General features: G+C 37.8%; 1 protein-coding gene and 1 long non-coding RNA gene across 3 annotated transcripts; one reads left to right on the forward strand and one right to left on the reverse strand.

Annotated features, from left to right (window-relative positions):
- Nucleotides 1-24198, reverse strand: BRDT (bromodomain testis associated). 2 transcript variants are annotated; one of them, XM_032446257.2, is made up of 20 exons: nucleotides 24085-24198; nucleotides 17902-18140; nucleotides 16865-17002; nucleotides 16065-16191; nucleotides 14688-14860; nucleotides 13274-13645; nucleotides 12535-12663; nucleotides 12140-12328; nucleotides 10607-10788; nucleotides 10241-10533; nucleotides 10036-10149; nucleotides 8863-8988; nucleotides 7896-7960; nucleotides 6558-6768; nucleotides 5667-5779; nucleotides 5403-5532; nucleotides 3899-3963; nucleotides 3388-3536; nucleotides 1866-2028; nucleotides 1-1141 (listed from the first exon to the last, which is right to left on the reverse strand). In XM_032446257.2, exons 2-20 carry the CDS (start codon nucleotides 18133-18135, stop codon nucleotides 1073-1075), a joined length of 3042 nt encoding a protein of 1013 aa, XP_032302148.2. In that variant the 5' UTR covers nucleotides 18136-18140; nucleotides 24085-24198; the 3' UTR covers nucleotides 1-1072. The 2 variants fall into 2 exon arrangements, with proteins under 2 accessions (XP_032302148.2, XP_015725900.2); XM_015870414.2 differs by lacking the exon at nucleotides 24085-24198 and adding an exon at nucleotides 20469-20533.
- Nucleotides 11077-26817, forward strand: LOC107317557 (uncharacterized). Its single transcript, XR_001556923.3, has 3 exons — nucleotides 11077-11190; nucleotides 17895-17987; nucleotides 26683-26817. It is a non-coding gene; the product is annotated as an uncharacterized LOC107317557 (long non-coding RNA).
- Nucleotides 26818-26934: the final 117 nt, after the last annotated feature.

Consider the following 26934-nt stretch of genomic DNA (forward strand, 5'->3'; position numbering starts at 1 on the left):
TGAGGTGCAGGAAGAAAATTTATTTTTGTACTGTTAGTTGAATAAAGTAGTGTTTATTTAATCCTTTAATTTCTATCTTTATCTGTTTTACAGTGCATGTAATATTTGTACAGTTGTACGTAATTTATAAATGAATAAGGATGCCTGTTACATGCTCATTTTTTTTTACTGATGGCTGCATGGTCAAAACAATTTGAGATCACTAAGCCAGATTATCCCAAGAGGGACTCTTCCTCCAACATTTCCATAGTACATGCTGTATTTTGGTATTAATTCTATAAGGAAACGTCTAATTAATCTTGTACTTAGTTTGAGAAAATAGTATGTAATCAACAAGAATATAGATCTTTTAGACTAGTTTCTACTTCAGATAAGTATCTCAACATTATTAAAAACTTGCCTTAAACAGAAAGCCCTTCAAACTGGATCCAGAAAGGGAGTATTTTAGATCAATTCTTTCCATGGAAAATCAATCAGAACCATCTGGCAAACATGCTTGCACACTGATAACATTAACGTAAAATACATTAAACAGAAGATCAACGTGTCTACCTTAAGGCATGCAAGTGTATAGGATTTGCAAGTGAATTAGATTTACTGCTGAGATTAGAATTCCAGGAAGTACTGTTTTCTGATTGTAAGTAATGTTACACACTCTGTTGAAATCACTGTTATAAAATATTTTGTCACAGCCTGCGCTTTGCGCAAATATCGTAACAAATGACTGTCTTAATAATAATCATATAATTAGCAAGACTTTGATTTAATGTAGTTTCTATAGTTGCACATTTAGCACACTAAATTTAACACACACAGAGAATTTGGCTGTGAACTGTATAACAGATTCTGAAGTGCTTCTGAAAAAAAAATGGATTAAAGGATTAGAAAAATCATGCATATGTACACACAAAATATGAACTGTAATCAGTAGAGCAAACTTTCCATATCAAGCATTTACAGGAGCTTCCATGCTCTTTAAGTGATTTTAGTGTTTAAGCTCCTAACTATTACATTTTCAAAGTCGTACAGTCAGCCGTGGTACCAAAGTTAAGTTCTACATTAACTGCCATTTTCATTCAAGGTTTTCTTCAAAAGTTGTCATAATATCACTCTGCAAATTCATATCAATTGTACAAGCCATCTGCAAAAAAGCAAACCAGTGTATTTCTCAGAGTAGTCAGGCAGTAAATATTCTGTGCAGGATAAAGATTTAACAAAAACCTACAAAGCTTCTTCCCAACAAAGAATATGCTTCCTCTGTTTTTACTAATTTACATATGCATATTTGTTCAAGTCCTTCCTGAATTGTGCTGAGCAGGATGAAAGCTTCAGGAGACCTTATCTGGATTTATTATGATCTTAGTCAGACTGCATAATACTATACACTGAACTGTTTTAGAAACATTTAACCTAAGAAACAGTAGCAATTAGAGAGCACTCATTATCTATAACAATAAGGCCAGTTTGTTTTTAAAAGGCTCCGTGTTGGTATTTTGGAGCAGTACAGCATGACTAGCACTTTTGCTGACATGTTGTATTTTAGCATGTTGAAGAGGGAAGGCAGCTTGCAAAGACTTGAGGTTTGTCATTCTAAAGAGGAATCTCTGCGTTCTTAATAACTTGATTTTTTTATGCAATTATTGTAACATTCTATGTAACGTTAGCACTTTTTTTTTTTTTTTTTTTTGTTATGCCACTTAAAGACTTATTTAATCATCTTATTTTATTTTCTGGTCTAACTTCAAATTGCAGAGTTCTGTTGGTTTTGGTTCTTCAGGTCCTTATTTTGAAGGACCTGAATTTTCTTTTCTCAGTTGTGCACTAGAATTGAAACAAGATTAACCAAAAAAGAGTCAGCAACTTACTGCTTCTCTCCGTCTGCGTTCTTGTTCCATTTTTCTAGCCAAGTTACGGTCCTTAACTAGAGGCTGTTGCTGAGCTTCTGGCAATTGTTTGCTCATATCCTCTTCTTTTGTGGGCTTACAGTCTTTCATTGCTGTGGCATCCAATCCTGTGCCTTTATGGACCCTTTAGAGAATGGAGAAGGAATAAGTATAGGAGTAGCCTATTGAATGCTTCTTTAGGCAACCAAAGGATTTTACTATCTGAAGTAGTTCACGCTGGTGCTACTTTAGCTACGTTAACATCAACTTATTGAAAACTAGATAACCCTACTTGTCCCTTTGGATATTGTAAAGGAAACTGTTGGTCACAGCCTGAACCTCTGATTAACCATCTGAAGCAAACAATGAGTCAGCCAAGCGAACACAGGTGAAGGTAATTCAGCTGTGCTCCTGGAAGTAGTAGAGCTTGACTGCCTCTCCTAGATCCCATTTAAGGGCTGACCACCACCAAGGTAGTATCTCTTTCTGGAGTTTTTGTGGTAAGGCTCAACACTGGTGAGCATCCATCTCAACTGAAAGCATCAGCACTGGTGAGTCTTTTCTTGGATACCCTCTGGTTATTTGTTTGCTCTGTAATTATAGCTATATGCTTGTATTATTCCAACAGATATCAATAAGATATGGATTTTTCTGGCTATAAATGTAGAAAAGTAAAATATTAAGTGCAGGTATGAATTCTGGTCATGACCAGAGGAACTGTGTGCTCCAACAGAAAAGTAAAAGCAAACAATAAATACAAAACATACATTTGAGAGGGGGAAGCAAAGGGGAAAAAAGGAACATCTAAGAATTTGCTGGAAAAATATTGATTTGTGAGGGGGGAAAAACACTTTGTGTATTTAGGATGCACAACATTCCCTCCCCAAATGCTACAGGTATCTGACACATGGCAGTTGCCTAATCTGAACCATTCATTCCTGAATAGCCAAGCAACTCAGCATGAAACTTATTGACAGCAAATAACACATGCTTATTACCTTATATGCTTATATAACATGTGCTTATAAACTTCATTAATTCAAAATCTGCTGATTTTCTTACCTCTTTGTCAAAGCATGTATTACATCAACACACACAGCCATAGAGGTTTTAGTTAGTCATTATTAAATTACAGAACTGTTTTAGTGAATTCATTTTCTTCTAGGATATGCTGAGCACAGTTACAGAATGTCATACTAGAGCTTCACGACAGTTACTGTTGCAAGCCAGTGTTTTCAACTGAAACAGTACCTGCCCTAACCATACTTATATAACTACTTTAGATAATGACATTATTAGTTTATTAAGCAGTAAGTCTTCAATGCTTTTGTATCATTATTCATGATGATATTCAACACTTTTTGCATTGTCTAAGTAGTCCAAGGCTAATTTTTCATAAATTCAACCCACAAAATTACTCAGCTATCCAGATGATAGACCATGCACATAAACTGAATGCATAAGCAAAAAATAGATTAGTGTTTAAACAAACATTGTGACAAACCTCTCTTTTTCCTGTGCTTGCCCAGCTGCTTTCTGTAAGGCTACTTTCCTGAAATGCTTGAAGCTCTCAGCAGATGACTTTATTGGAGCTGGAACCGTCATCGTTTTGCATAAGCTTACCCAGGAGTCTATGTTCTTAATTACTGTGGCCTAAAATTATTTAAAAGGAGAAATAAAAAGGAAAACATAGAAGATGCAACAATACAGCTACTAAAGTTGTTTTTATCCCTTCAACTATCCATTTTCTACTTAATTCCTACATTAGATCAACACTCTTTTTGGGGAACTTAGTGTAAACAACCTAGAACAACAACAAAAATTCCTTGCTTTTCTAAGAATGGAGCAAACAAAGCAATTCAAGCAGAATTCAATACATTATTTCATCAGTGTTGAAATTCTCTAGCGAAGTAGTATAATAACAAGTAACATTTGCTGCTCTTCTTATGCAGTCCCTTCTGTTCACTTCTCCAATTTTAATTCCAGAAAACATGAATGTACAACACTGCACCTACCCTTTCTGGAGAGCTCTGGGGTTTTGTCTCTGGAGTCTTTGTACCATTAGGTTTATTACAGTGACCTGATGGGAGAGTAATAATGGGTTTTTAATCATGTTGACTTTATGGATTGTGTTACCTCAAATTAAAATTTTTAGTTTTTTAGTCAACCTATAAAGTGACTTAATTCTCACTACTGATTTTTTTTTTTTTTTTTTTTAAAATTAAATTATGTGGTTCTTAATGACAAAAACACTCCCAAATACTGGTAATGTTTCCTAATATTCAAGCTTTCTGCAGAAGTTAATAATTGAATGACTTTTCCTTAACACTAAGGACAGCTGGAGCACACATCACTGTAGGTACAGCCTAATGCTACTGTTACAGAAGGGGTCACAGAACTACTCTCAAAATAAAATGCTGAGGTTCACACATGTTCAAAGGCAGTTTAATCACAAGATAATTCCTGTATTAAACAGGGGGGCCCACCCACCCCCCAACACAGATATCTACACACGCGGAGTTGAACAAGGAAGGGAAGAAGAAACAGTAGGTCAAGTTAAATGAAAAATTAGAGTTGAAATTAAGAGGACCAAAGACTAAGCAGTAGGGAATAGTTTTGGCTATGCTTGCATCCTCCTGCTAACCCTATTGGCATTAAGCAGTGAGCTTCATTCATTTCTGCTTGCTTTCCCAGCACTCTAATGTATAAAAACAACCACAATCCTGGTGTTCTATATGGTACATGGGACAGGAATTTAAATTCCAGAACACCAAAAGAATATTACAAGACTATTTGATTCACCTATGACACATCTTTACGTTCTTTTATCTTATTTCATTTTTAAATACAGTGAAACTATCCTTTGTCTAGAGCTAAAGAACTAATCTGTGGTAAGACAGCAGCTTTTACTTCAGTCGAGTTTTTCAGATGCTTGTTCCCACCCTGTTCAATTCTGTGCGAGGAATAGCAGAGCAGGAACAAAAGAACAAGTAATTGTGTTTAGTAACACTCAGGTTTAAGTGAAGGCACTTCCTACCTAGCCCAGCAGTCTTGAGTTTGCAATATGCATGAAGCCTGATGTGTTCCTGTATGGAACACAGCTTCCAGGGGACTTGCCTACTTGTAATCTTAAGGAACAAACTTGTGATTACTTGATGTCTCTTTACTTTCAGATCCTCATCACAAAAACTGGAGATAGTTACTCAAAAAGCATAATGTGCTTGTAGGGAATGAGCTCCCTGGAGGTTCAGTCAACACTCTCAAGCTTCCTGGAATACTGAATTACTGTTAATTAACTTTCTGAAGTCAGTACTAACTCGTTTTGCTTGCTGTATTTATCACAGAACAAGAAAGGACCTGTAATTTTATTTTTCTAAAAAAACAAAGCACACTAAAAACATAGAAGATTATTTTGTCAACTGACTCATGCACAGGTGTTCATTTTATTTCAAGACAGATTCATATACGTTTGACTTTCTAGCCTTTACATCAATTAGTTCTTATTATGACAGTACGTACTCTCTTGGTTTATAGATTCTGAATCAGCAGTTCTCTCACTGGCTTTGCTATGAACTTCATCGAGATTAAGTAATGTTTTTTCAGCTTTAGTCCCATCAGCACTGTCAACAGGGGAAGCTGTATTGGATACCTAGAAGAGAGATAGAGAAATTATACTTCAGAACATGCTCTTAAATGCTTAACGTGTTAATTCTCGTTATACAGTAGCAGTATTAAAACTTTGGAATTTCATTTGAAATGAATGTATTGGAGAGATGTATTCACCTCTGGAATGGCCTGTGTACACTGGTTACCAAAAGGCTGATCTGTCCTTGGAGCAGTCTGAGGCATTTGCTTGGCTGAAGTGTCATGCGAAGCACAAACACCCGTAAGCATACCTGAGAAAGAAGAGATGAATGGTTTCCCAGAACCTACGTGCTGCAGCTCTGCATCTCATTGTTCAGAGCTGTGGATTTGCTGACTACAAAGACATGCAACCCAGCTGCACTGAGACAGTGTTTGTTTGTTTTTTTATTTAAAAAAAAAAACAAACAACAACTAGGCTTTATTTATTTTATTCCAGATTATCAGCTACCGGCTCAAGTTGTCTTTTACTAAACAACCTAGGAGTGTCTGAACTGAGACCTTCCAATTTCAGGGAAAGAAAACAGTAACTTCTTAATCATGTTTCTAAGCAACTTATAGCTGATGTGTTTAGATAACTGATCAGTTCAGGAGGCCTATGGTGCTAGTGCAGCTAATAAGTACTGCATGTGTTAACTTGAAAAATGATGGTAAAAAATGTAAGCGTTTAACTCCTGCCTTGAAGTGTTCAGTACTTTCTGTAACCTTAGGCTCATTAATGCATCATTTCCCATCTTGCCTCCAGTTGCTGGTACTCTTCAAGGAGGGAGGGAGGCAGGAACCTCACTGCTTAAATAGAGTACTATCCCAATCTCAGTGCCAGAGTAATCTGAAATTCTCTCCTATCTGACATTCTTTTACTTTTACTGTGCTCCTAACAACTCATGCCATGTAAGAACCTTTGCTATTACTCACCCAATAACCTCCAAAACTTCAAGATAAGCTTACTGAGTAGTGTGAACACTAGTTCTACCAGCTTTCTTTCTTTGAGGTTCACTCAAATAGCCATGATTCCTGCCATAAAGTTGTTACCTGAGGGAGATTTGGTATTTTGTTCTGCTGTTTTAAGAGATCTACTTTGTAAAGGCTTAAGCTTCTGTTGCCCAGTGGGAGACAACAGCTGTGGTTCAGGTGACAGCTGTGGTTTGGGTGATCCATAGCTTTGCAGGCTACTAGTGATAGATGAGGGCTGTACTTGCAGAACAGTGTTGTAGGACATTCTCTGTAAGCACAGTGATGGTCTCTGCGAAGAGAAAGCACTAATTAACATGCTCAAAAAAACCTCCAAAAAACAAAACACCAACTCTTTAATAACTGATTCTTTCTCTCCCTCTCTTTACAGCATTTATCAGATGCTGTAATCCTTGTTGTAGTGTGGCATCCCTGAGAGCTTAGATGACAAAGCCCAGTGGAGTAAAATGCTCTGCCTTGGTCTGATAGATACAGAAACCCACCAGATCATCACCTTGTGTTTTGTCATCAACTATTAAGTTTCCTGATACTCAAAGGAAAAACTTTGCAACTGATCAAGCAAACACTTTCCTGCACACTGGTTTTTTTGAGATTTTGTTGTCACTTTGTCATTACAGAAGCTATTTCTTATCACAGAGAGTAAGCTTTCTAGGGAAGGAAGAAAAAAAAAAAAAAAGCTGTTGCATAATTCCTCCCCTCAAGTCCTTGACTGTTACTCGTGCTCCTTCTGCATCTTTTTAAGTCTGCAAAACTAATTGCTATATCAAGCTAAGCAATTCAAGTGAAATAGTCTGTTGTAAGGAGAAGGCTTTGCTGATCTTGGAAATTTGATGTCTGTACCTGGGCTACTTTTAAGTGAAATTGTGCATGGCAAAGATAAAACACACAGGAATTAACTCTCACTATCTATATATGTCCTAAAGGCATTAAGTCTTCCTATGTGATGTTTTGTCGTTGGTGTAAATGATACCCTGGTTATAGCAAGCATCCAGAAAAGGATTGGGATAATCATTCAATCAATTGAAAAAGTGAGGTTGTTTGTATTGAAAAAGAAATGAAGTGAGCTTTGCACAGTGGTCAATTTCATACTTAAGACTAAAGTGGAAAGGATTTTCAGTGGGTGGCAGAGAAGGAAGGAAGCATCTTTTATCCTTCTCCCACCTTCATCTAACAGAGAATTTCTAGTATTCACTATGGGTAAAAACCTCAGGAGTTCTTATACTCATCTTCTGCAAAGAAGCAAAAGATACTTTTAACATGTAGATCTTACATTACTAAGTCAGTCCTACAGAGCAAGTATTATGTTCATTATTCCCTGCTTATCTTGTGCACTTTTCAATACTGTTGCATGTACCAATTAACTGCTGAGATCAAAAGGTATATCCACATCAAGTATACCTTAGGTTGTTCCAAAGTTAGGCAGTTTGGCCTCATTCCATTCTGTTCTGAGCATGTTTCCGTAACTGTAAATTCAGTGAGGTGAGCAGAAAGAGAAGAATGGGTAAAAAGAAAAGTCATCTGCATATGTAGCATTATTTACATATACATGTTGCAAGATGGGTGTGTACCCAACAGCCAAACTTCACATGGAAAGGAATGGTCCTGCATACTCCAATTTGATGCTTTTACAGAACTTCTCCCAGATTTAACACATACAAATCCCCACAGGATCAAGGTCTACCCTCAATGATTCCACCATTTGCTTATCTGCATTCAAGGGCCAACTGTGGAATTAATTTAACTTTAGACTGTTGCCTTGTATGGATGCCTACCACTCAGATGTGGGGGATCTATTCTGTACCAGAAGAGTAACAAGTGTTCCACATAGAGAAGCGTAATTCCAACATCATGATACTACAGCACTACTCTACACCATGAGTAAATTTGAGGAAGCTTAAGCACTCCAGCAGGGTTTGGCTCTTCAGTCAGCATTGTTGGCCATTTTGTCCCCAGGCTTAGGAACAAAACCTTACCCAAAAGATAAGGTTCCTCTGGTATTGCAGATCAGACAATGAAAGCGAATTCAACTTTCAAGAAGTAGGTTTAAAAAAGCAAAAACAAACAAACAAACAAAAAAACCCAAAAAAGCAAAAACCCAGAGAAGTAAGCTATAGCCTGACAGCCAGGTCTCTGCTAGACACACAGAATTCTTACTAGCAGATTTTAGTCTGTTCTTCACTGTCATTTTATTATTTATTTTTCAGTCAGTTTTGAGACATTCATTTACTAACATCTAGACACGAGTCTTCTATGTTGAAGAGGACTATACAAATGATTTGAGATCTTGGAAAGCATTTGGAGCAATAGGTGCAAATTAGGAAGGCAGGTATTCTGCCCAGTCAGAAACAAAAGGAATCTTTCTGACCCGATTCAGAGTCACTGCTGTCTGAGGAGCTGGAAGCACTGCTAGTGCTGCTGCCTGAGTCGGAGAGGCTGCTGCTGCTTTCACTCAGTCGGCTTGGTCCAAAACTAGACTCAGCTCTGCTTTCAACTGCAGAATAAAAAGGAAGAGGTTGAAATGGCCTGCAGTAGGTCTCCATATACAAGCCTAGAATCTTCTTTATGAGGGCTGTTTTCCCATATAACTGCTGGTCTTCTATCATTATACTGTCATCTTACCAACGGATTCAAGACCTTCATAGAAGAGAGAGATTTACCAGCAGCAAGCTTGCATAAATGAAATAGCCAATTAAGAGCTGTAAACACATAACTTAAAAGCCTAAACTAGGTTAAAATATGAGCTATTTCAAGACCTTATTCAAGCATGGTTTCCATTATTTTTTTTCCTGCTCTTAAGTCTGTCTGTGCTTATTAGTGCTGCCAGACTTGTGTACTGGGGGCTTTACTATACTCACTTCTCCTCTTTCCCACACTACATGTTATCTAGAATAATTTTTTGCCACCTCCTCACCATATGACTGTTTCACATCTTCAGGGTTTAAGCTTAATTTACAATATTGTTCAGACAAAAAGTTTTTTCTCCAAGTTGCTTCTCCACTGGAAGCTTAGAAAACAAGAAGCAACATATATACCTATTTCCTTGGATACACGTAATTGTTAAATGCTAGCTTCAGTCCCCCCCTTTAAAGAAGCCAAATGACAATTTAAAAGATTTTCTAGCCTGCCTCCTCCATCTTCACCCAACATTATGTTATTAACTTACCTGCTTCTTGTAGCTTTTATTTCTAGGATATTTTTAGGTCATCCAACTAGATTTCTCAATTTAGTGTTGGCTATCAGCTATAGTCTGACAGTTATGGGGCTAGTAAAGTTTGTATTATGTCTTCTATTGCAGAAGTGAAAAATGTTGTTTTTACTTCTACTAAAGGATTAGGTAGGAGAAATAAGGAATAAGATGTTTTATTTAAGGACAAGTAACTGCCTGTTCCTATAGTGTCAGCAACAAATGTAATCTTAAAAACCCCACAAAGGGAAATCTAAGACCTTAAATATTCTGAAGTCTCTATTTACGTAATAATACACAGGCCAAATTGCCCCTTCAAGATTTTTTGTTGCAAATAAATGAATTTCACATTACATTTGAAGTTCTCTCTCTTTGGATTTAGCTGACCATTGACATCCAGTAGTCTTTTCTCCAGCTCTTGTTTCCTCTCAGAAAGAAGCTGTTCTTTTGGCTTCATTGCTTTTTTGGCTGTGTGAGAGATAGAAGTTAACACTGCAGCAAAACAGAAAATGGATCTGGTAAAATCTGTTTGGTTTTTTGATACATTTATTCTACATACCATGCTGCTTTCTTGGTCTCTTCCTCAGACAGGTTGCCACATAACTCTCTAATTCTCTGAGTGTTGAAGCCTTTAAAGTTTCAAAGTCTATTTCTATCTCATCGGGGTTAGAATTCCTCAGTGACGGTTCTCTTGATTGTATTATATGGACTACTTTTCCAAGCTTATCTCCAGGCAGCTTATTTATGTTCAAACTCAACTGCCTTTTTTCATCATAATTCATAGGCTTGGCACCATCATCATCTTCTGACTTATGTGCCAACAAGATCTGCTGGATGGCTTCCTTTGATTGACTGCAAAAAGAAGTTTACTGCAGTAACTGTAGTTTAAAATAATTTTACACCCACACAAGTCCCCCACACTTACATGTTTGAAGAGTGCTTTTTCTTAGACTTTTTGTGTATTAGATCTTTCTTCTTTTGAATCAGGCTTGCTTTAGCTTTGCTCTTGTTCTTCCCCTTTTCTCTTTTAGCCTTCTCTTTTTTCTTTTTCCATCTAGGTAAGGATGCTCTGGTCAAAGCCTGCAACTGCTGGTGAACAGCTTTAAGCTATCAAAGAAAAATAAAAAGATGGGAATCTTAAGTAATGTAGTAGGAATGGTGAACTTGTTCTATATGTGAAATCTGATCTCTTGCATTAGAATGGATACTAATGTTTGCTTTCCAAACAAGACTTGTTTTTCAAACATCTTAGTGTATTTAAAAAAAAAAATAGTCACAGACAAGAGGTTTAGAAAACAAGGACACTTATTTTTATGCAGGTTCGTCTTAGAGCACGTATCTTCCAACAAACTGTAAAAACTAAATAGTAAATCTAAAAAAATCCACTGTAGCACTGTCCAGCAGCTTCTCTTTAATTTCAGGTACTTGGGGAGCACATAAAGCATTTACGTGATTTCTGCATTGAACTAACTGAACTGGGCTTGAGCATCGTCAATCTGCAAACCCAAGGTACTTTATTCTCCTGCTAGCTGTTTCCTATCACGTTTATTTAAACTTGAATCTTTCTGTAAAAGCTGTGTCAACGTCTTATAGGTTAGAAAGAGGAATTAAACTGAGAATATGGTTTTCAACCACACTGAAAACTATTTAGCTGTGGTGAAGGCTGTCTTGTAGAATTTGTTACCTTCAAACCAATATTCATGAACTCATGTTATATGTCCTACTCTGGCAAAACAAACAAACAAACAAACAAACAAAAAAAAACCAAACAACAAACCACTAAGTTGTTCCTTATTTGACTAGCAGATCCAAAGCTCACTCCCTCCTTGGATTATAGATGCAGCAGCAGCAGCTTGAACTGATATGTTCAGGCAAAAATTAGAACCATCACACTGTTACACAGTAAAACACAGCTATGCTATTTATACTGTTGGCATTAGTTGAAATACCTCTGCTTTATTTTATACTAAGCTTTCTAACACTGAATTTATTACTTGCTTTTATGCATCTCAAAAGCACATTCCTGACTATGCAGAGGAGCTAACACACCTTGACATACTGAGCATAAGGGAGCTTTTCAACCACATAAAATGAAGCAAATGCCATTTAGAAGCATATGACTCTGAGCTGTGTGTGAAGTACCTGGATGCTGTCATCCATGGTATCATGGCAACAGTCTTATTTTTGTTCAAAAGATATGCCTTATCTAAAAAAATACTAGGCAAAAGCACTAGACCATATTTCAATAAAAGCAGTTTGTATATTTGCTGAGGCACTGTACACTTGCAGATTGTTAATGTTTGGAATTACTTCCAAACAGAATCAAGTTTAATTTTTCAAAATCTAAGTGACTATGGAGTCCTGTAAATACTGCTTCTTGGTGCTGAGCCTCAGAATAGGCAGCTGTAAGAACACTAACAGAGAGATTACAGTCACAATATTGACTACTGGTGCTTACCTGCTCCTGAAGCTTTGCAAGGTATGCTGTTCTCTCCTTTTCAAAGTCTTCAGATGATTTCTCTTCTGAAGAGTCATCACTGCTGCTGTCACTGGAATAACCTTTTGTAATGTCTCTTGTGTGCTGTGGCAGAACACCACTTGTAGCTGGCTCATCAGGAATTTTGGCGAATTGAGTCTCAAAAACATCCTAAAGAATTTTGTTTAGGAACAGCAAATAAACATTTCAGATTTCTCAAAGCACTTTGAAGGTGCTATTTTTCTTCCCCCTAGATCTACACATCATAGGAGCTGATCGCAGCAGATGGTACATCAGGGCCAAGAATGGCCAAAAAAATCCTCAACTCTTTTTCGGTTTAAAATCTGACTTAAGTAATAACTCAAGTAATAACTCACCTGAAGTTTTTTTGCCATGGCGACCACTTCATGGTCTGGAGAATTACATTTGTAGCAATTCATGAACATTAATCTAACATCTGCAGCAAATTCTTGTATATCTCTATATTCAAAGTTATCCATTTTTTTCTAGGGGGAAAGAAAGTGAATACAAGTTTAGATGTTAACTTTAAAAGTGCCCCCATAGCTTTGGTTTAAGTTGACTAACCAACTCAGTCCCAGACAGATCTGCCTACTGTTTGAAAACCACTGGCCATCAGTATCCACCTACAGGAGGGTTAGTTTTCACAGGAAAGGTGAAAAGTGCCACGAAAATCCAGTGCCTGAGGATTCATTACAGCAAGGTTGAAGAGGTTTAGACAGAAACAGAAGTAGACAGTATAGAACTGGATTTTGTCTTACATAGCACTAGCAACAGCATCACACAGACTGAAAGGGACTTAATATGTTTTATTAGCAGCCTGCTTAAATGGGTAATTCTCTGCACTACTACTATTAGCTTGTTCAAGGTGGATTAGTCAGTATGTACACAGTCCCCATGAGGCTCTGAAGAACTTCAGTAAATAATTGCTTCTTAGTGGGCAGAGCAGCTATGTACAGTTCTCTCAAACTATTCCTTTCAAATCAGGAGCAGCTTTCGTGGCTTTTTTTCAGTTAATGCTATTAAAATCCAGTGTAAAATCATTACACAAGTTATTTAAGCACAGAAGTTGTCCAGTCCCCTCCAAAACATACTTACTTTAATGGTTCCCAGATCTGTAGGACATTTGGCAACTCCTTTTTGCTCACCAACCGAGTAGGATTCCACATCCGCAGATTTTAAGAAAGGCCATGCATATGCTGAATGTTTCTTTGAGAACATTTCTTTGAGGATTTCATTACAATATTTTAGTTGTTTTGATAACTGAATCTTTTTGAGAACTTTAGGTGATTGCTGAGAATCTGGCAAGCCCTTCTTCAGAATCTTCTTTGGTATCCTAGATTCATTTTCACCTTTGTCTGCTTTAACAGTTTTTCTTTTGTTACATGTTGCGGAAGATTCACTGCTTGTTGTGAGTGTTGAAGTAGTAGGAGTCGTAGTGTCAGCCTTCCTTTTCACACCTTTTTTTGTCTAGAAAAACGAAATCTTTAAGTTTAGAAGATGTACATCCAGAACAGTTGGAGGTCAGCTTTGAAACTACACACCAAAAGAAGTGTCCTAAATCCTACAAGTATTAAAACCAAAAGAAAATAGTATAACAGCAAGTTTAGACTGAGAATCTACAAGACGTTACAAGCCAACAACAAGCTTACACTTAAGTTTAAAGGAAAGAATGGGAAGTAGGTTGTGGGTAGCTTTTAGCCAATTGAGAAGACTCAAAGAAACTGATAGGTTATGGAATACTCATGACTACCATGGAAAGCAAAAAAGTCACTGCAGTTTATGTTAAACTAGCAGAATGATTTGTGTCTTTATTTCTTTAAACCCCAAGTGGTATTTGGTCCAGAGGAGATGCACATACTTTGCCATTCATTTTCAGACTCTCTAGTAAAGAGGAAATATGCACCGTAAGAGAACCTAATACACATGCCTTGTTGGAAAAGGATAAAGAAAGCTATGCCAGTACAAGCTTGTTCATTTGATCAGAAGTGCCAGACATCCACATACAATTCATATGGCAGTTAAGTGCTTTTGTGTGCTACAAACACCTTTCCCAGATAGGTAGTGTTTCAACTAATATGCTGTTTTTGGAACTCAAACACTTAAATTGAAAACGTGAGAAGTTTTTGAATGAAACGTAGGAAGATCTTATTTCAATACTAAAACCTTTATCTAGATCACAAGGAAAGAATTCCTACATCAAGATGAAACTTGCAGAAGTATAGAAACACATTTCAAGAATTAGCTTCTTAGTTTACTTTGAATAAACAGTTTTCAACTCATATTTGTAAAAATAAGCAGTCATCCCTATTTCTGCATACTTCCTAGAAATATTGTTAACCCAGTTATTTAGCAGAGGCATAGAGGGTCTGTTAGATTTCTTATTATCCTCTGTCACAATAGAAGTTTTGAAGAGATACTGCAATAAACATGACTTTTGTGGTCCTGCTGTTCATGCCTGGAGCAGTAATTTCAATATCTTTCATTCTGAAAGTTATTTGAGGTAACTTACTTTTGTGATAGGGATGGCAGTTGGCATTAAAGCAGTCAGCTGAGCTGCAGACAAAGGAGGTGATGTAGCCTTCTGTAGCTCTTGAGTTACCAATGTAGGCTGCTCTCCCCTTTCAGCTTGTTTCTGCCTTGTGCTCTGTTTAGATGAAGTCCCACTGTTTGTCTGCCGAGTTTCTGGTTAATTTTAAAAAGTTTTAAGTTATGCCTTAAAAAGTACAGTTGGACAGTTTTAAATAATACATCTTCCACACACAAACAATATAAGTAACAAATACAAGCTTTGGTATGTAGAGCAATGCTTTTTTATCCTCTACTCAGCTCTTTTAGTACCTCAGCTGTGACAAGTTATGGCTAGCTGGCATCAAGGAAACTGTGGATTAGCCTCAGAGCAGTGATTTAATAGACAATATACTAAGCCCCCTAGACTGTAAGAAAAGAGGAGTACTTGCAGAGAAAATACTAAGTCATTCTGCATACACATGGAATTATAGTTCTTCAAACATTTCAAGATTCATATGAATTGTATGTTTATACATGTAAAATATAGAAGTGGTCTTAAAGAGCTTCAGTATGAGCAAGACTGAATTATGAGTGCATCCATAATTGTAATAATCTAAGAACCTGCTCAGTTTCCAATGCATTTCTCAAACTTTCTGGGAATTGCTTATATCAGTTCAACACACACATTTGACATCATCATTCCTATTAAGGCACAACATCTTTTCATTAGGGCTAACAGATCCAGCAACTGACATTAATTCCAGGTCCACTTGGGAGACTACAGAGAAACCTCTAAGTTCACCTCCTGAGGTGCATGTACAATTCGAGACACTGAATAGTCCCACTTCTATTAATAAAAATATTTGACAATGTTGAAAGCAGCATATCGTTGAAGTGAAACATTTTTCAAGGTAATGAAGCACGTTACAAGAGCAATTAAGACAACACAGGAGGTCAAAGATGAATAATGAACTGAAGCTAATCTCCTGGACCACTTTAATTAGGCTTCCCAACGTAATTTGTAGTACCTAGTACATAATTTCCTCATTAGTTTGAGATGTCTTGACTGAATCATCTTTCTTGTGGACAACAGCACTCTGTTTCACATATAAAGGTATGCTATTACACTACTGATGGTGTTGTCAGTTTTCATATTCTGATGAGTTTTTATTCCTTGTCTTAAATACATTAGTAGAAGGTTCCTTTACAATATTACAGCTGCACTGAGTCTGCCAAAGCAGTAGCGTTGCTGGTCTAGTATGTTCTGGGAAAGATGGAGAGCATCCTGACCACTCCTGGGCTGAGTTGTGACCAGTTACAGGGAACTCTCTGTTCCCAGCTTTTATTTAATGTTAACAATCCAGCACATAGCTATTACCTTCTGGCAGCTTTTCTTTTCTTTTTCCTTTGTCAGGAATCAGTATTTCTTCTGGTGGCATTTGTGCTATTTTCTGCGTGAACACTTTTTCTAGTTCTTGGGCCATAAACACAATGTCATCACCTGCCTGCAAAATAAAGTTGATAGCATTCAGAGTGCAGAAGCTGCAGTAATAAAGCACTACTTTTTCAACTAACCATGGTCTATACTGAATTCATAATAACAGGTCAACTGTACCAGAGAGGCACTAGTCATCCCTATTCCCTATCTAATACAAGTTACTTCCCTATTGAAATAACAGCCCCTTTCCCTCACACTGCCCTGTCCTATTTACTTGTATAATTGTATGCTTTCCATAGCAAAGGGAAAAAAGGAGCAGGACTGCAATTCCTTTATTCATTCTTATGGTCTGAAGAAAGCTCAAAGATACTTAAGCACAGTCAAAGCTCAGGGAGATACACTTCAGCTTAAGTTAGGTTGTCTTAAGCTTAATGGAGGAGAGAAGCATGCCTCAGAGTAATTGGCCTTGGTCTTGTCTAGCTGTTACACTGTGCTGTAAGCTGTGCAAAATAAACCTTGAAGTTTTGCCAGCAGAACCCTCATGCATTCAGATGTTAACGGCAAGTTAAGCCTCACCTCTGTCTTCAGTCAAATCTAGCAGCAAAGCCTTCTCCCATTTCAAACAGAACTAGTTTCAAGAAATCTTGAAGACACTGACAAGTTCTATAGGTAGTTAGAAGTTTCCACTTGTTTGCATTCATTATAATTAATTACTAATAAGAGGCGTTTGTTTCACTTACCTTGTTATATATGTAGCAGTTCAAGAACATAGTTTTGAAGTCATCAATGCATTCTGCAGCTTTTGTGTAGTAATTATGTTCCAGACGCTTTTTAATTGTGCCCAGGTCCATGGGTTTCTTTATAATGCTGTAGTAATCCTGTGTTTTTCAAAGATTCACAACAAATCTCTTGAATATGAGGACATTATGATTCTGACACAATGACAAAAATTAGATTGCAAGAGGAAAAAACTGCATTATGTTTCATGGAACATTATGTACAATTAGTCTTGGACATGAGAGGACTAAAAACACCAAAGTTGGAAAATAATGAACTGAAGGAACCATACCATGGTGTTATCACCTTTCTACTCATTTGACAAAATTAGTACCTTCCAGGTAAGTTGAAATACCTGGAATATAATGCCAATTACTGATGTTTTCATTTGACTGAACAAGCTGCAACGATCTAAAATTGGACTATTAAAGTACCTAAACTAAGACAACTTATCACAAGACCTAGTGTTTAGTCCAGGAATGTGTTAATGATTTTGCACATGGCAAAAATCAGTGAAATACATCAAATTGGTTCCAGATATTTGCCTGTTTATTTTAGGATCAGATCTGCTTTTTCACCACAAAGTATTTAGAAAGAGGTTGGCAACTTCCCCCCCCCCGCCTCCCCTCCCCCTTTTTAAAAAAAAAAAAAAAAAAAAAAAAAAAAAAAAAGTCAAGAAGAAAAGACATTGTTATACCCAGTATTAAGAAACACAGTTCAATTAGTGGGGAATTAGAAGATAGACAGCACAGAATACCAACATCAAGAAGCTCTGTAAGGCCCATGTGAGTGCTCTTATTCCTTAAAGAAATTTTGACAGTCTCAGAAAGGAAAGTGAACAAAGATGTAGCACTTAGTATTAACCAGCGACAGAAAGCATAGTTTTCTTGCTCTTGGAAGTGATTAAAGCAGTTCTCATGCTAAAGTAGACTTCTGATCTTAATTCACAAATACTGCAATACTTAACAGGATAATACTCTATTTCTGAAACAGTTCTTACTGGAAGATTCAGTGCTGCTGCATCCACGGGCTGATGAAACGGCCAGGAAAAGTTGTGTCGCCACATGGCTTTCATGACCACTCTCTGTAAGTACTGAAGTTGGTTTGTTTGACACCCACTATTTTTGGTGTTTATATATTCTGGTGGAGGAGGGTTAGTAATAAGAGAATGACGCTGGCTTGGAAGAGACATCTTCAACATACATCCACGTTTTCCAAAATCTTCATTACACATCTAACCTGAAGGGAGGAAAATTACTGTTCAGTAGAGACATCTAGATCCACTGCTATTGGTGTATTCATATTCCGTTTGTGACGTGTCAGTGATACGTCACAGACATACAGTTATGATTCAACAGAGACATACTTGTTCCACGGCATCCAGTTGGATGTGTTGAATTACCATGTTCAGTTCTTTAAGTTATAAATAATTACACTTGAAAAGGATTAAAAAAAGCTTGCTGAGTTCTGCAAGATTTCCCTGGGAATAAACTTCCTCAGGGGTTCATCTTTCACTGTTTAGGAAGACATTCTCTACATCCCCACCTCAGCAGATGGAGTCTTACAGAAGAAGAATGTCCTAAGAAACAGCTTTACAGTGCACACAAGTCTCACCTAGCACAAAGTAACACCTGTGCATTACCTTCCTTACGCACCTCTGCCAAACTCAACTCAGAAAAGTCCTGTCACCACCAAGAAAATATTTTAGCTTAGAAGTACATTTTCTAACAGTATATAATCTACACAAGCCTGAAAAGCAACTGTTTTTTCTGCCAGTGTGCATTGGCTTTATTGTATACAATAGGACTGTGAAAGATTAACTTCCCCACCCTCCATTTTAGGCTATTAAAAAAAAAAAAAAAAAAAAAAAAAAAAGGAAAAACTGCAATAAGCAGCTATGATAATCGTTACCATTCTGAAATAGAGCATGGAGGTAAACAAGGACAGAGTGGCTGTGTTTTAGAGTGGATAACACCAGTAGCAGGCTAAGCAATATGTAAATACTATTACATGATTTCATGCTCCTGTCTGCCCCCACAGTCCATCACTGTGCTGCAGAAATTAAGCTAAGAGTCTCATTTCCTCCTCTGCATTAAGGCCACTTCTCATATTTTAAGATTAGCTCCTTGTTTTATCCAGGTAACAGTCACTTTTTGTGCATTCATTAAATCAAGTATTACTTACTCTACTCTCTATCTGCCCCTCTTTCTGCTAAAGAAGCAGCAAAACCAGTCTGATTTGATCACTGTGTGAAGTATTTCATGAGTGTTTTAGAAAAAGTCTTAAATAGCTAAATAGATACTGTAATCAGCACACTCCTAGTCTTATGTTCCCCTCTTGCATTCTGTGTGGCATTACATATCACATACTTCCATCTTTGCTCTTATTTCTGCATTTAAAAGCAAGCCTTTAACAGCTCTTGAAGCTGAAGACATGTTCTCCTTTCTCCCCCATGTGTTCAGTCTCATCATTTACACCAGGCAGATATCTTTCAATTGATGGTATTGGCATCAAAGTAAAAGGAAACCAGAGCATCAGAGCTTTGTGTTTGTAATACAAAAAATGTCTTGGGCCCAGGTGCCTGTCTTTTTTAACCTTAATTTACAGTGTAGAAACTAACTTCTGTCCCACCAGATGAGCCAAGACTGCATTGTCTAAGGGAGAGACAAGGCTTTATGCTTGAGTCATCCATCCCTGTACTCCCCCTCTCCACCTTGGTCACATAACACTCCAGTTAAAAGTAAAATGAGAGTTTGCATTCTAAAGTAAGAGAGTGATGAGGTTGTAGCCAGCTAAGTAGTTTGATTTCAACCTTTTCACAACCCTGTGCGTTCTTGAGATGCTGAAGCTGGCCCCAAAGTCAGCAATCTCTGAGAAGCTTTGGGTACCCCCCCTTTAACATTTGTTTTAAGGGTTTGAGCCAATATGATACAGTTTAAGAGTAAAAAGCATATAGCTTTTATGATTATGTCCCTATGGAAATCAGTGCTTTTAGCAAGACACTGTATCTCTGAAGAGCCACAGTGAAAGTAAACTAAGCTTTTTTTTTTTTTTTTTTTTTAAATTTCTAATATTCTGATAGATCTCAGAGAGGGCATTAGTTCACTTACTCGAGAGGAAAAAAAAATGTTTTCCCATGCTATATTTCAATATTATACCAACTGAAGTAGAACACATCGTCCAAGTCAGAAGCAACGGCTCAGATAAACGTTAGCATCCTACCAACTGAATAATAACATTCCTCAAGGCCTTTCTAACAGCTTTTTGGTTAGTTAACACTCAATTATCTCATAAAAAATTACTATAAACAAGTATTGAAGAAAGCCTCTTATTTTAACGTACTACAGCCACCTGGATCTAAGCATTGCCTCCTTACTCTAAGCAGCCAAATTTTCTTTCAGGAAGACAATAAACCCCTTACATCTATCCACAGAGCACCATTTTATTAGTATGAGGGCCACAAAAACCACTGACTTACAGCTTTTATCATAATCAGTCTATGTTATAGACCTCAGATAACTCAAAGCTGAATTGGTACCCTTAGAACAGACTAGATATCATTTTTACCTCAGTTTTAAGAAAAGCTGGAATATAGCACCTCCCCACCAAAGGGAAGAAGGAAGAACAGAGCTTTAGAAGAAAGGACAGAAAAGTCTTTATAATCTACTCAGTCCTTTGGTTTACTCACCAACACAGCTGTGCACCTATAACCTTACCTAAGACCTAGTGTGTGATCAATTCTAATTGGGAAGTTATCTGTATAAAATGAGAGCAGCTGTTAAGGGCTAAGACACCAGTTTGTTTTTTTTTTTTTATATCACACTTATTCACTTACTAGTTTATCAATAAAATAAGGTCGAGGGATATAAACAATATAGATGGTATAACAGGGATGCAGAAATATCATATCTGTTTAAGCATTCTATGGTATTCATACCTGCCTATGCTATTCTAATCCCTTACTGAATTTTAAAAGCAAATACATTAAATAATTGTTGCTCTATCAAACAGTGAGCTGGGAAAGGTAATGGTATAAATTCTAATAGTGGCAAAAGAAAAGAGAAACTTTTGTCTCTTGAATGTACTGGTTTGTTGTCTTACTTAGTTTTTTCTCCTTAGTTTCCAGTTTGCAATTGCTTAACCTCCTTTGAATCTGTCCTTGTTCTGTGAAAATTTTCAGTTGGCTGAGTTGGCTGTGTCTATGAGTGGGGCAATGCTGTGTTTGAAAACTATGTTAGTTTGGTTAGTAATCACTTGGGGATTTCTTTAAAATTCAATTTTCTATCTGGTGCATATCTGATGTTAAAATAAGCTGAGAAAAGAATGCACGAGGGTAGTTTTCTTGAATTTAAATATGATATTTTGAAAAACATCTAAAAGCAACCAAAAAACCTTAGAAAAAATGTTGTAGTATTCTTTGCTAGTTCTGCAGTTTTAGTGTTTGCTGCTGACTGGCTCTGGCTGGCTATGACCTCTGGGTCACGGTGCGCTCAGCAGTTTTCCCAAGGGGAGAGAGGAGAAAAAGCCAACAAAAGAGTAGAGAGGTCACTTTTATGCTTTTGTCTTCACCTGGTACCTGCTATTTCCAAAACAGTCATAGCACCATCCATTCAGGTGAGAGATTAGAAGAAGATATCTGACCAGTTCCAGACTATCAGTTTTTAGGGGCTGATACATAGGCTGAGATGGAGTGGCAGTCTGGTGGAATATGTCATGACAGTTTACTCTTCTGCAGTGGGCTAAGCACTTTTTTGAAGCTGTGTTATTCATCAAGGATTCTAACCACAAGCAAGACTCCACTGACCTGGTGAGCATCACTGGGGAAATAGGTTGGTGGCTGGGATTAGATATTGTGTAGGAAGTGATTCAGCTATTCAGTGTATTAAATGAAGTCTCACTGATAGTTGTTAGATATCTACAAGCACAGAGAACATCTGTTGAGTGGGATCTGGCCTACAACAAAGGCATCTGTATTTCCCATGTGTAGAAGGGAAAGTTAAAATCCTTGTAAGGGTGTCAAAGTACAAGTTGTTGGAGGTAATTAACCAGATACAGTGGGGGAACTATCTATTTCTTTCATTTTTAAATGAAAAAAATGGCATTTTGCAAATTTTATTTGTTTTTCCCCAATTGCTATGGTTGATATTAGTTGATGTTTGCTAGTTCTCTTCTAGTGAATTTTTCTGTTACAAATAGCCATTTATCCCTTAAGCAAGATGAACTGCTCCTGAATATAAACCTCTATGTAAAAACTGTCTAGAAGAGATAAACAGTGTCAGTTGTATACTAGGTCATTATGTACTAACAGCTAAGGTTAAGAAATTGGAAATAAATTAGTTATAGTAGTATGTAGATTTTTAATTAAAGAGCCAGTCTGATTTAGAAACATGGAGGTTATCATGCTTTTATCCAGTCCATAGCAATGTTAAACAGCAGTTTAAAACATCAGAACCTTTGTGATAAGGAAGGTAATACATCTGGGCCAGAATCAAGTTCTTAAAAATCTTTCTAGTAGCATGAAAATACCAAGTGGAAAAAGAAATAAGACATATTTTCATCACTGCCTATACTAAAAAGAATCCTCCTATATCCCTGCTTACAATGTGAGATTATAGTGAAGTGGTCTATGGTCTTCCTATCTGTCATACATTTTCCTAAAATACTGGAGTTCTTCCCTGGAAGCAGTGCACTGGACAGAGCACTTCAGTTGTCATTCCTGTGGCAGATCTCTGCATTGTGCTGACCTAAATCTGAATAGGGTTTCGTGAGATAATGTCTGAGCTACTGTAGTGTTACTTCCTAATATTAGTCTGAAAACAACCCTGGGGGTGCTGATGCACATATTAATGCATTGCAGCAATATTGTCTTGAACAGAACGCTGAACAAGGGCAAGCGTTTGCAGAATTGTATGGGTTGTGGGGATGTGTAAGACAAGATCATTTAGGAATCAAATTTCCAACTGTTATATCCTTCCTGTCCCTCTCCCCACACTGGTGTATACTTTGTGTTTCTGGCTGTTGCTCTGAGACTGTTCAATCAGCCTTATAATGTGCCAAATGCAAACAAGAGCAAAACCTTATGAATGAATACTTCATTATAATTGAATGGTATTTCCCTAAAGCAATCGCTTACAGCATGTTCATTTTATTCTCCCAGTGAATATTTAAAGTACCACTTCACAGTGTGAATAATGCAGCAGCACACATAACCACGCAAGTATCGAATACTTCAGAAATGTTAGGAAACAGCAAAGGGGACTGAAGCTCCCCACACACAGAATGTGATTATGGAAGTCAACTCTAGACTATAGCAAGACAGAGAAACTAAAAATGATGACTAGCGTTTTAATTTATAGGTCAAATTCAGCTCTCAGATACTGCTGTAAATTTGGAATAACTCTACTACCTCAAAAGAGTTGCCTTTAGTTTAGAATAGAATAGAACAGAATATTTCAATTGAAAGGAACCTACAGACATAATAAAATCCAACTGCCCAAGAACTTCAGGCCTAATTAAAACTTAAAGCATCTTACTGAGGGCGTTTTGAATACCGACAGGCTTGTGGCAACAACCACCTCTCCGGGAAGCCTGTACCTATATTTGACCACCCCTATGGTAAGGAAGTTTTTCCTGATGTCCAGTCTGAACCTCCCGTGGTGCAGCGTTATGCCGTTCCTTCACATTCTATAAAGAAGCAGAGCCTGCTCCATTTCCCCTGCTCGGGAAGCTGCAGGGAGCAATGAGGTCACCTCTCAGAATTCTCATAATTAGACAGACCAAGTTTCCTCAGCTTCTCTTCACAGGATACTACCCTCCAACCCTTTTATCAGTTTTGTTACCATCCCCTGGACATGTTCAAGTACCTTAATACCCACTTTATAATAGAGAGAACAGAACTGCGCACAACATTCAAGGTGAGGGTGCACCAAAGATTATTCCCCCATGCTGGTTGTTGAACTCATTGAATCATTTTCCCAGTTATGTATAAAGCTACGTTAGTACAAGATACCATGCCAGAGTACCCATATGTTGTAGTTTAACCCTGGCAAGCAGCTAGATATTGCACAGCTGCTTACTTGCTCTCCCCAGATGGGATGAGGGACAGAATCAGAAAGGTAAAAGTGTGAGAACTCATGAGCTGAGGTAAAGACAGTTTACAAAGCAAAGCAAAAGCTGCACGCACAAGCAAAGGAAAACAAGGAATTCACTTGCTACTTCCCATCAGCAGGCAGGTGTTCAGATACTTCCAGGAAAGCAGGGTTCGTCACGTGTAGCAGTGTCTCAGGAAGACAAACTCCATCACTCCGAACATCCCCCTCCTCCTTCTTTCGCCTCAGCTTTTATTGCTGAGCACAGCATCAGATGGTATCCTTTTGGCCAGTCTGGGGCATCTGTCCTGGTTCTGTCCCCTCCCAGTAGCTTGTTCACCCCCAGCTCCTCACTGGCAGTGTAGCGTGAGAAACTGAAAAGTCCTTGGCTTAGTGTAAGCACTGCTCTACAACATCTTAAAACACTGGTGTGTTATCACCATTATTCTCGTCACAATCCAAAACATGGCATTGTATGAGCCTTTATAAAGAAAATTAACTCCCTCCCAGCCAAAGACACGACACTGGGATAGTTGTACACAAAATGCTATAACAGGTACAGAAAACTTGTTAAGAAGAATTCATCCATCCTAGAAATCAGTCTTGTTGCTATTTATTGTTTATTTTTTTCCCCACCATTTATAGTGGTGTCACTTACTACAGACATCTCACACTTCATTAACTCAGCCTTCAGTGAGTGTCTGACCAAGGCACTACTGCAGAATGATCTTGGTTTGGGCCGTATGACATATTATGAGATGATGGAGCTGGCAACTGTGTCTTTCTCTGGAAATTAACAAACTCTTTTATTATGTCTCAGTAAATTATTTCTGACAGTTGACCAGTGAGACATTTCTCATACTTCTGCTGCTGCTCCCCTGGACTCTCCTCATCTGCAGGTTGCTAATCTTTTTTGCCTTGGGATGTTTTCTGATACTTCATCTTACCCTAAACTATTGTGTCCAACTGGCTGCCTTGCTTCCTGCCCGGCCTTAGTGCTGTTTGGGTGGTAAGGGATGTCTGCTTACCCTTTATCTTCTAAGTTCTTCCTTTGCCCTTACTTCCCTCCCTGATTACAATTCCTCCTCACAGTCTTTTCTGTCTTATCAGACCTTCACTTCCAACGGCCAGCTTGCTTCTTTTCTTCCAGCAGTGCTGGATATCTTCACTGAGACTGTATCTGTGCTTGAAAGAGAGGGTATCCTGTGAAAATATTAGTTCCTCTTTAAACTGAGCTAGAAAAGAAACCCTCAGGTAGCAGAAGGCTGGTGTGCATTCTTCCCTGAATAGGACTTTAACACATGCTTCTGTACAAGTATGCAACAGTTCTTTTCCCCATCCTGTGGCCTTTCAGTATACTGAGAGAATGGAAAAATAATGCAAACTCTAGAAATTCCACTGATTTTGAAAAGGGAGCTCTTCTGATATGCAAAACTGTTAGAGCCAACTTTTCAGCATCCTTTTCAATTGCTGATCGTCAAGGGAAAAGGATCAGGTTGTTCAGTATGGTCTTGCATTCCCCAGGATAATGATGGTTGATATTAGTGCTAAATTTATGTACAGTTTGTGGCTACTGGAACCAGCTGGGGTGCAATGAACAGGAGAAATGAAACAGCATATTGAGTCTGAATTTCATCTCTTTCCCTCTGAATATGTCAGAAAGGGACATATTTTTTCTCTTCTAAGTTTTCTAACATTTGCCTAAGGCAATAGCACATGATAAAATTCTTAGTGTTTGGTCATAAATTAGGGATCTAATTTGTTATTTAAAATGTTACACGTGGCACTGTTACCATCATATGATTCCCTCCAAAGAATCTGAGTACCACTTTCATGTGTATCAAAAGGGCTGGATGCTCCCCATTCTTCCAGTCTCTGTTCTACTATAGAGAAATTGAGGTTGGAAAAGATGCATCTGCAGCTTCATCTGCCCACTGAGCTTAGAAGTTTTTGTTGAAGGAGTGTTCTTGCACTGGTACAAGTCTCAGTGAGAATAATCTTTTTCTGATTTAGTAATGGTTTATTTCAGCATAATTTGAATTTCAAACATACATCAATTGTATCTTTTTGCGATCTGGGCTGACTCTATGTTGCAGCTGGTTAGGAGAATGAGCATGTCATTGTATGGGAAATTGGTAATCACAGCCTGAACCTCTGATTAATCAGCTGAGGCAAGTGTAGGGTCAGCTGTGGGAGCACAGGTGAGAGTAATTTAGCTGTGCTCCTGGAAGGGGTGGAGCTTGACTCCATCTCCTCTAGACCTCATTTAAGGGCTGACCACCGCTAAGGCAGCATCTCTTGGAGACTGCTCCCTGGTGGAGATTGCCTCAGCATTTCCCAGTGAAAGTATCCATGTTGGTGAGTTTTTCCTTATAAATAACATTTTGAATATCTGTTACCATCTTTGTATCATTCTGCCTTACAGTCATTAATTGCTGTGCCTCAGCTGAGACCTAAGATTTTTTTAAATTGTTCTTCTGTGATTGCAGGCTATTATGTGTTTATACCCCTTATGATCTAAGCTAACCCAAAGCAAATCTGTTTGAAATGAATTTCAACTGTCTTTGACATTAATAAAACATCATGCCTAAAATACAAAACCCCAGCCATATGCTTGGCCTGATCTGACTATACTTGGAGCAAAACTGCATAAAGAACGTACTTTTTGGATCTCTTATCCTTTTCAACCCCAGGGTGTTTCACCAAGTACCACTTGGAGATCCTTCCTGAAATGGTTTGCTGTGCGTTTCCTGATTCCCAAGCTGTTGCAACATTCTACCAGTAGATGTCAGCTCAGAACTGGTAAAAAGTTCTCCACTTGTTTCAAGGTAATTGAAATCCGTGGTTCACTGGCTTGGGCCTTGGATTTTTGTGTCAAATTGCTTGTTTGACGTGCAAAGCGTGATGTCCCTGTTCAGAAATTCAACATATGACAAGGTAAAATT

The sequence above is a fragment of the Coturnix japonica genome, chromosome 11, assembly GCF_054131305.1.
Source record: "Coturnix japonica strain WE chromosome 11, WE-NBRP24, whole genome shotgun sequence".
Lineage (NCBI taxonomy): Eukaryota > Metazoa > Chordata > Aves > Galliformes > Phasianidae > Coturnix > Coturnix japonica.

What these genes read in the sequence shown, in the direction of transcription:
- BRDT (XM_032446257.2), bottom strand. Translation starts at nt 18,135, where the DNA reads ATGTGTAATGAAGATTTTGGAAAACGTGGATGTATGTTGAAGATGTCT. An exon ending in CAGCAGTGACTCTGAATCGG is followed by an intron (nt 7,961 to 8,862) that starts GTCAGAAAGATT and finishes CTGAATTTACAG; the next exon opens with TTACGGAAACATGCTCAGAA. An exon ending in TAACTTTGGAACAACCTAAG is followed by an intron (nt 6,769 to 7,895) that starts GTATACTTGATG and finishes TTCTCTTCGCAG; the next exon opens with AGACCATCACTGTGCTTACA.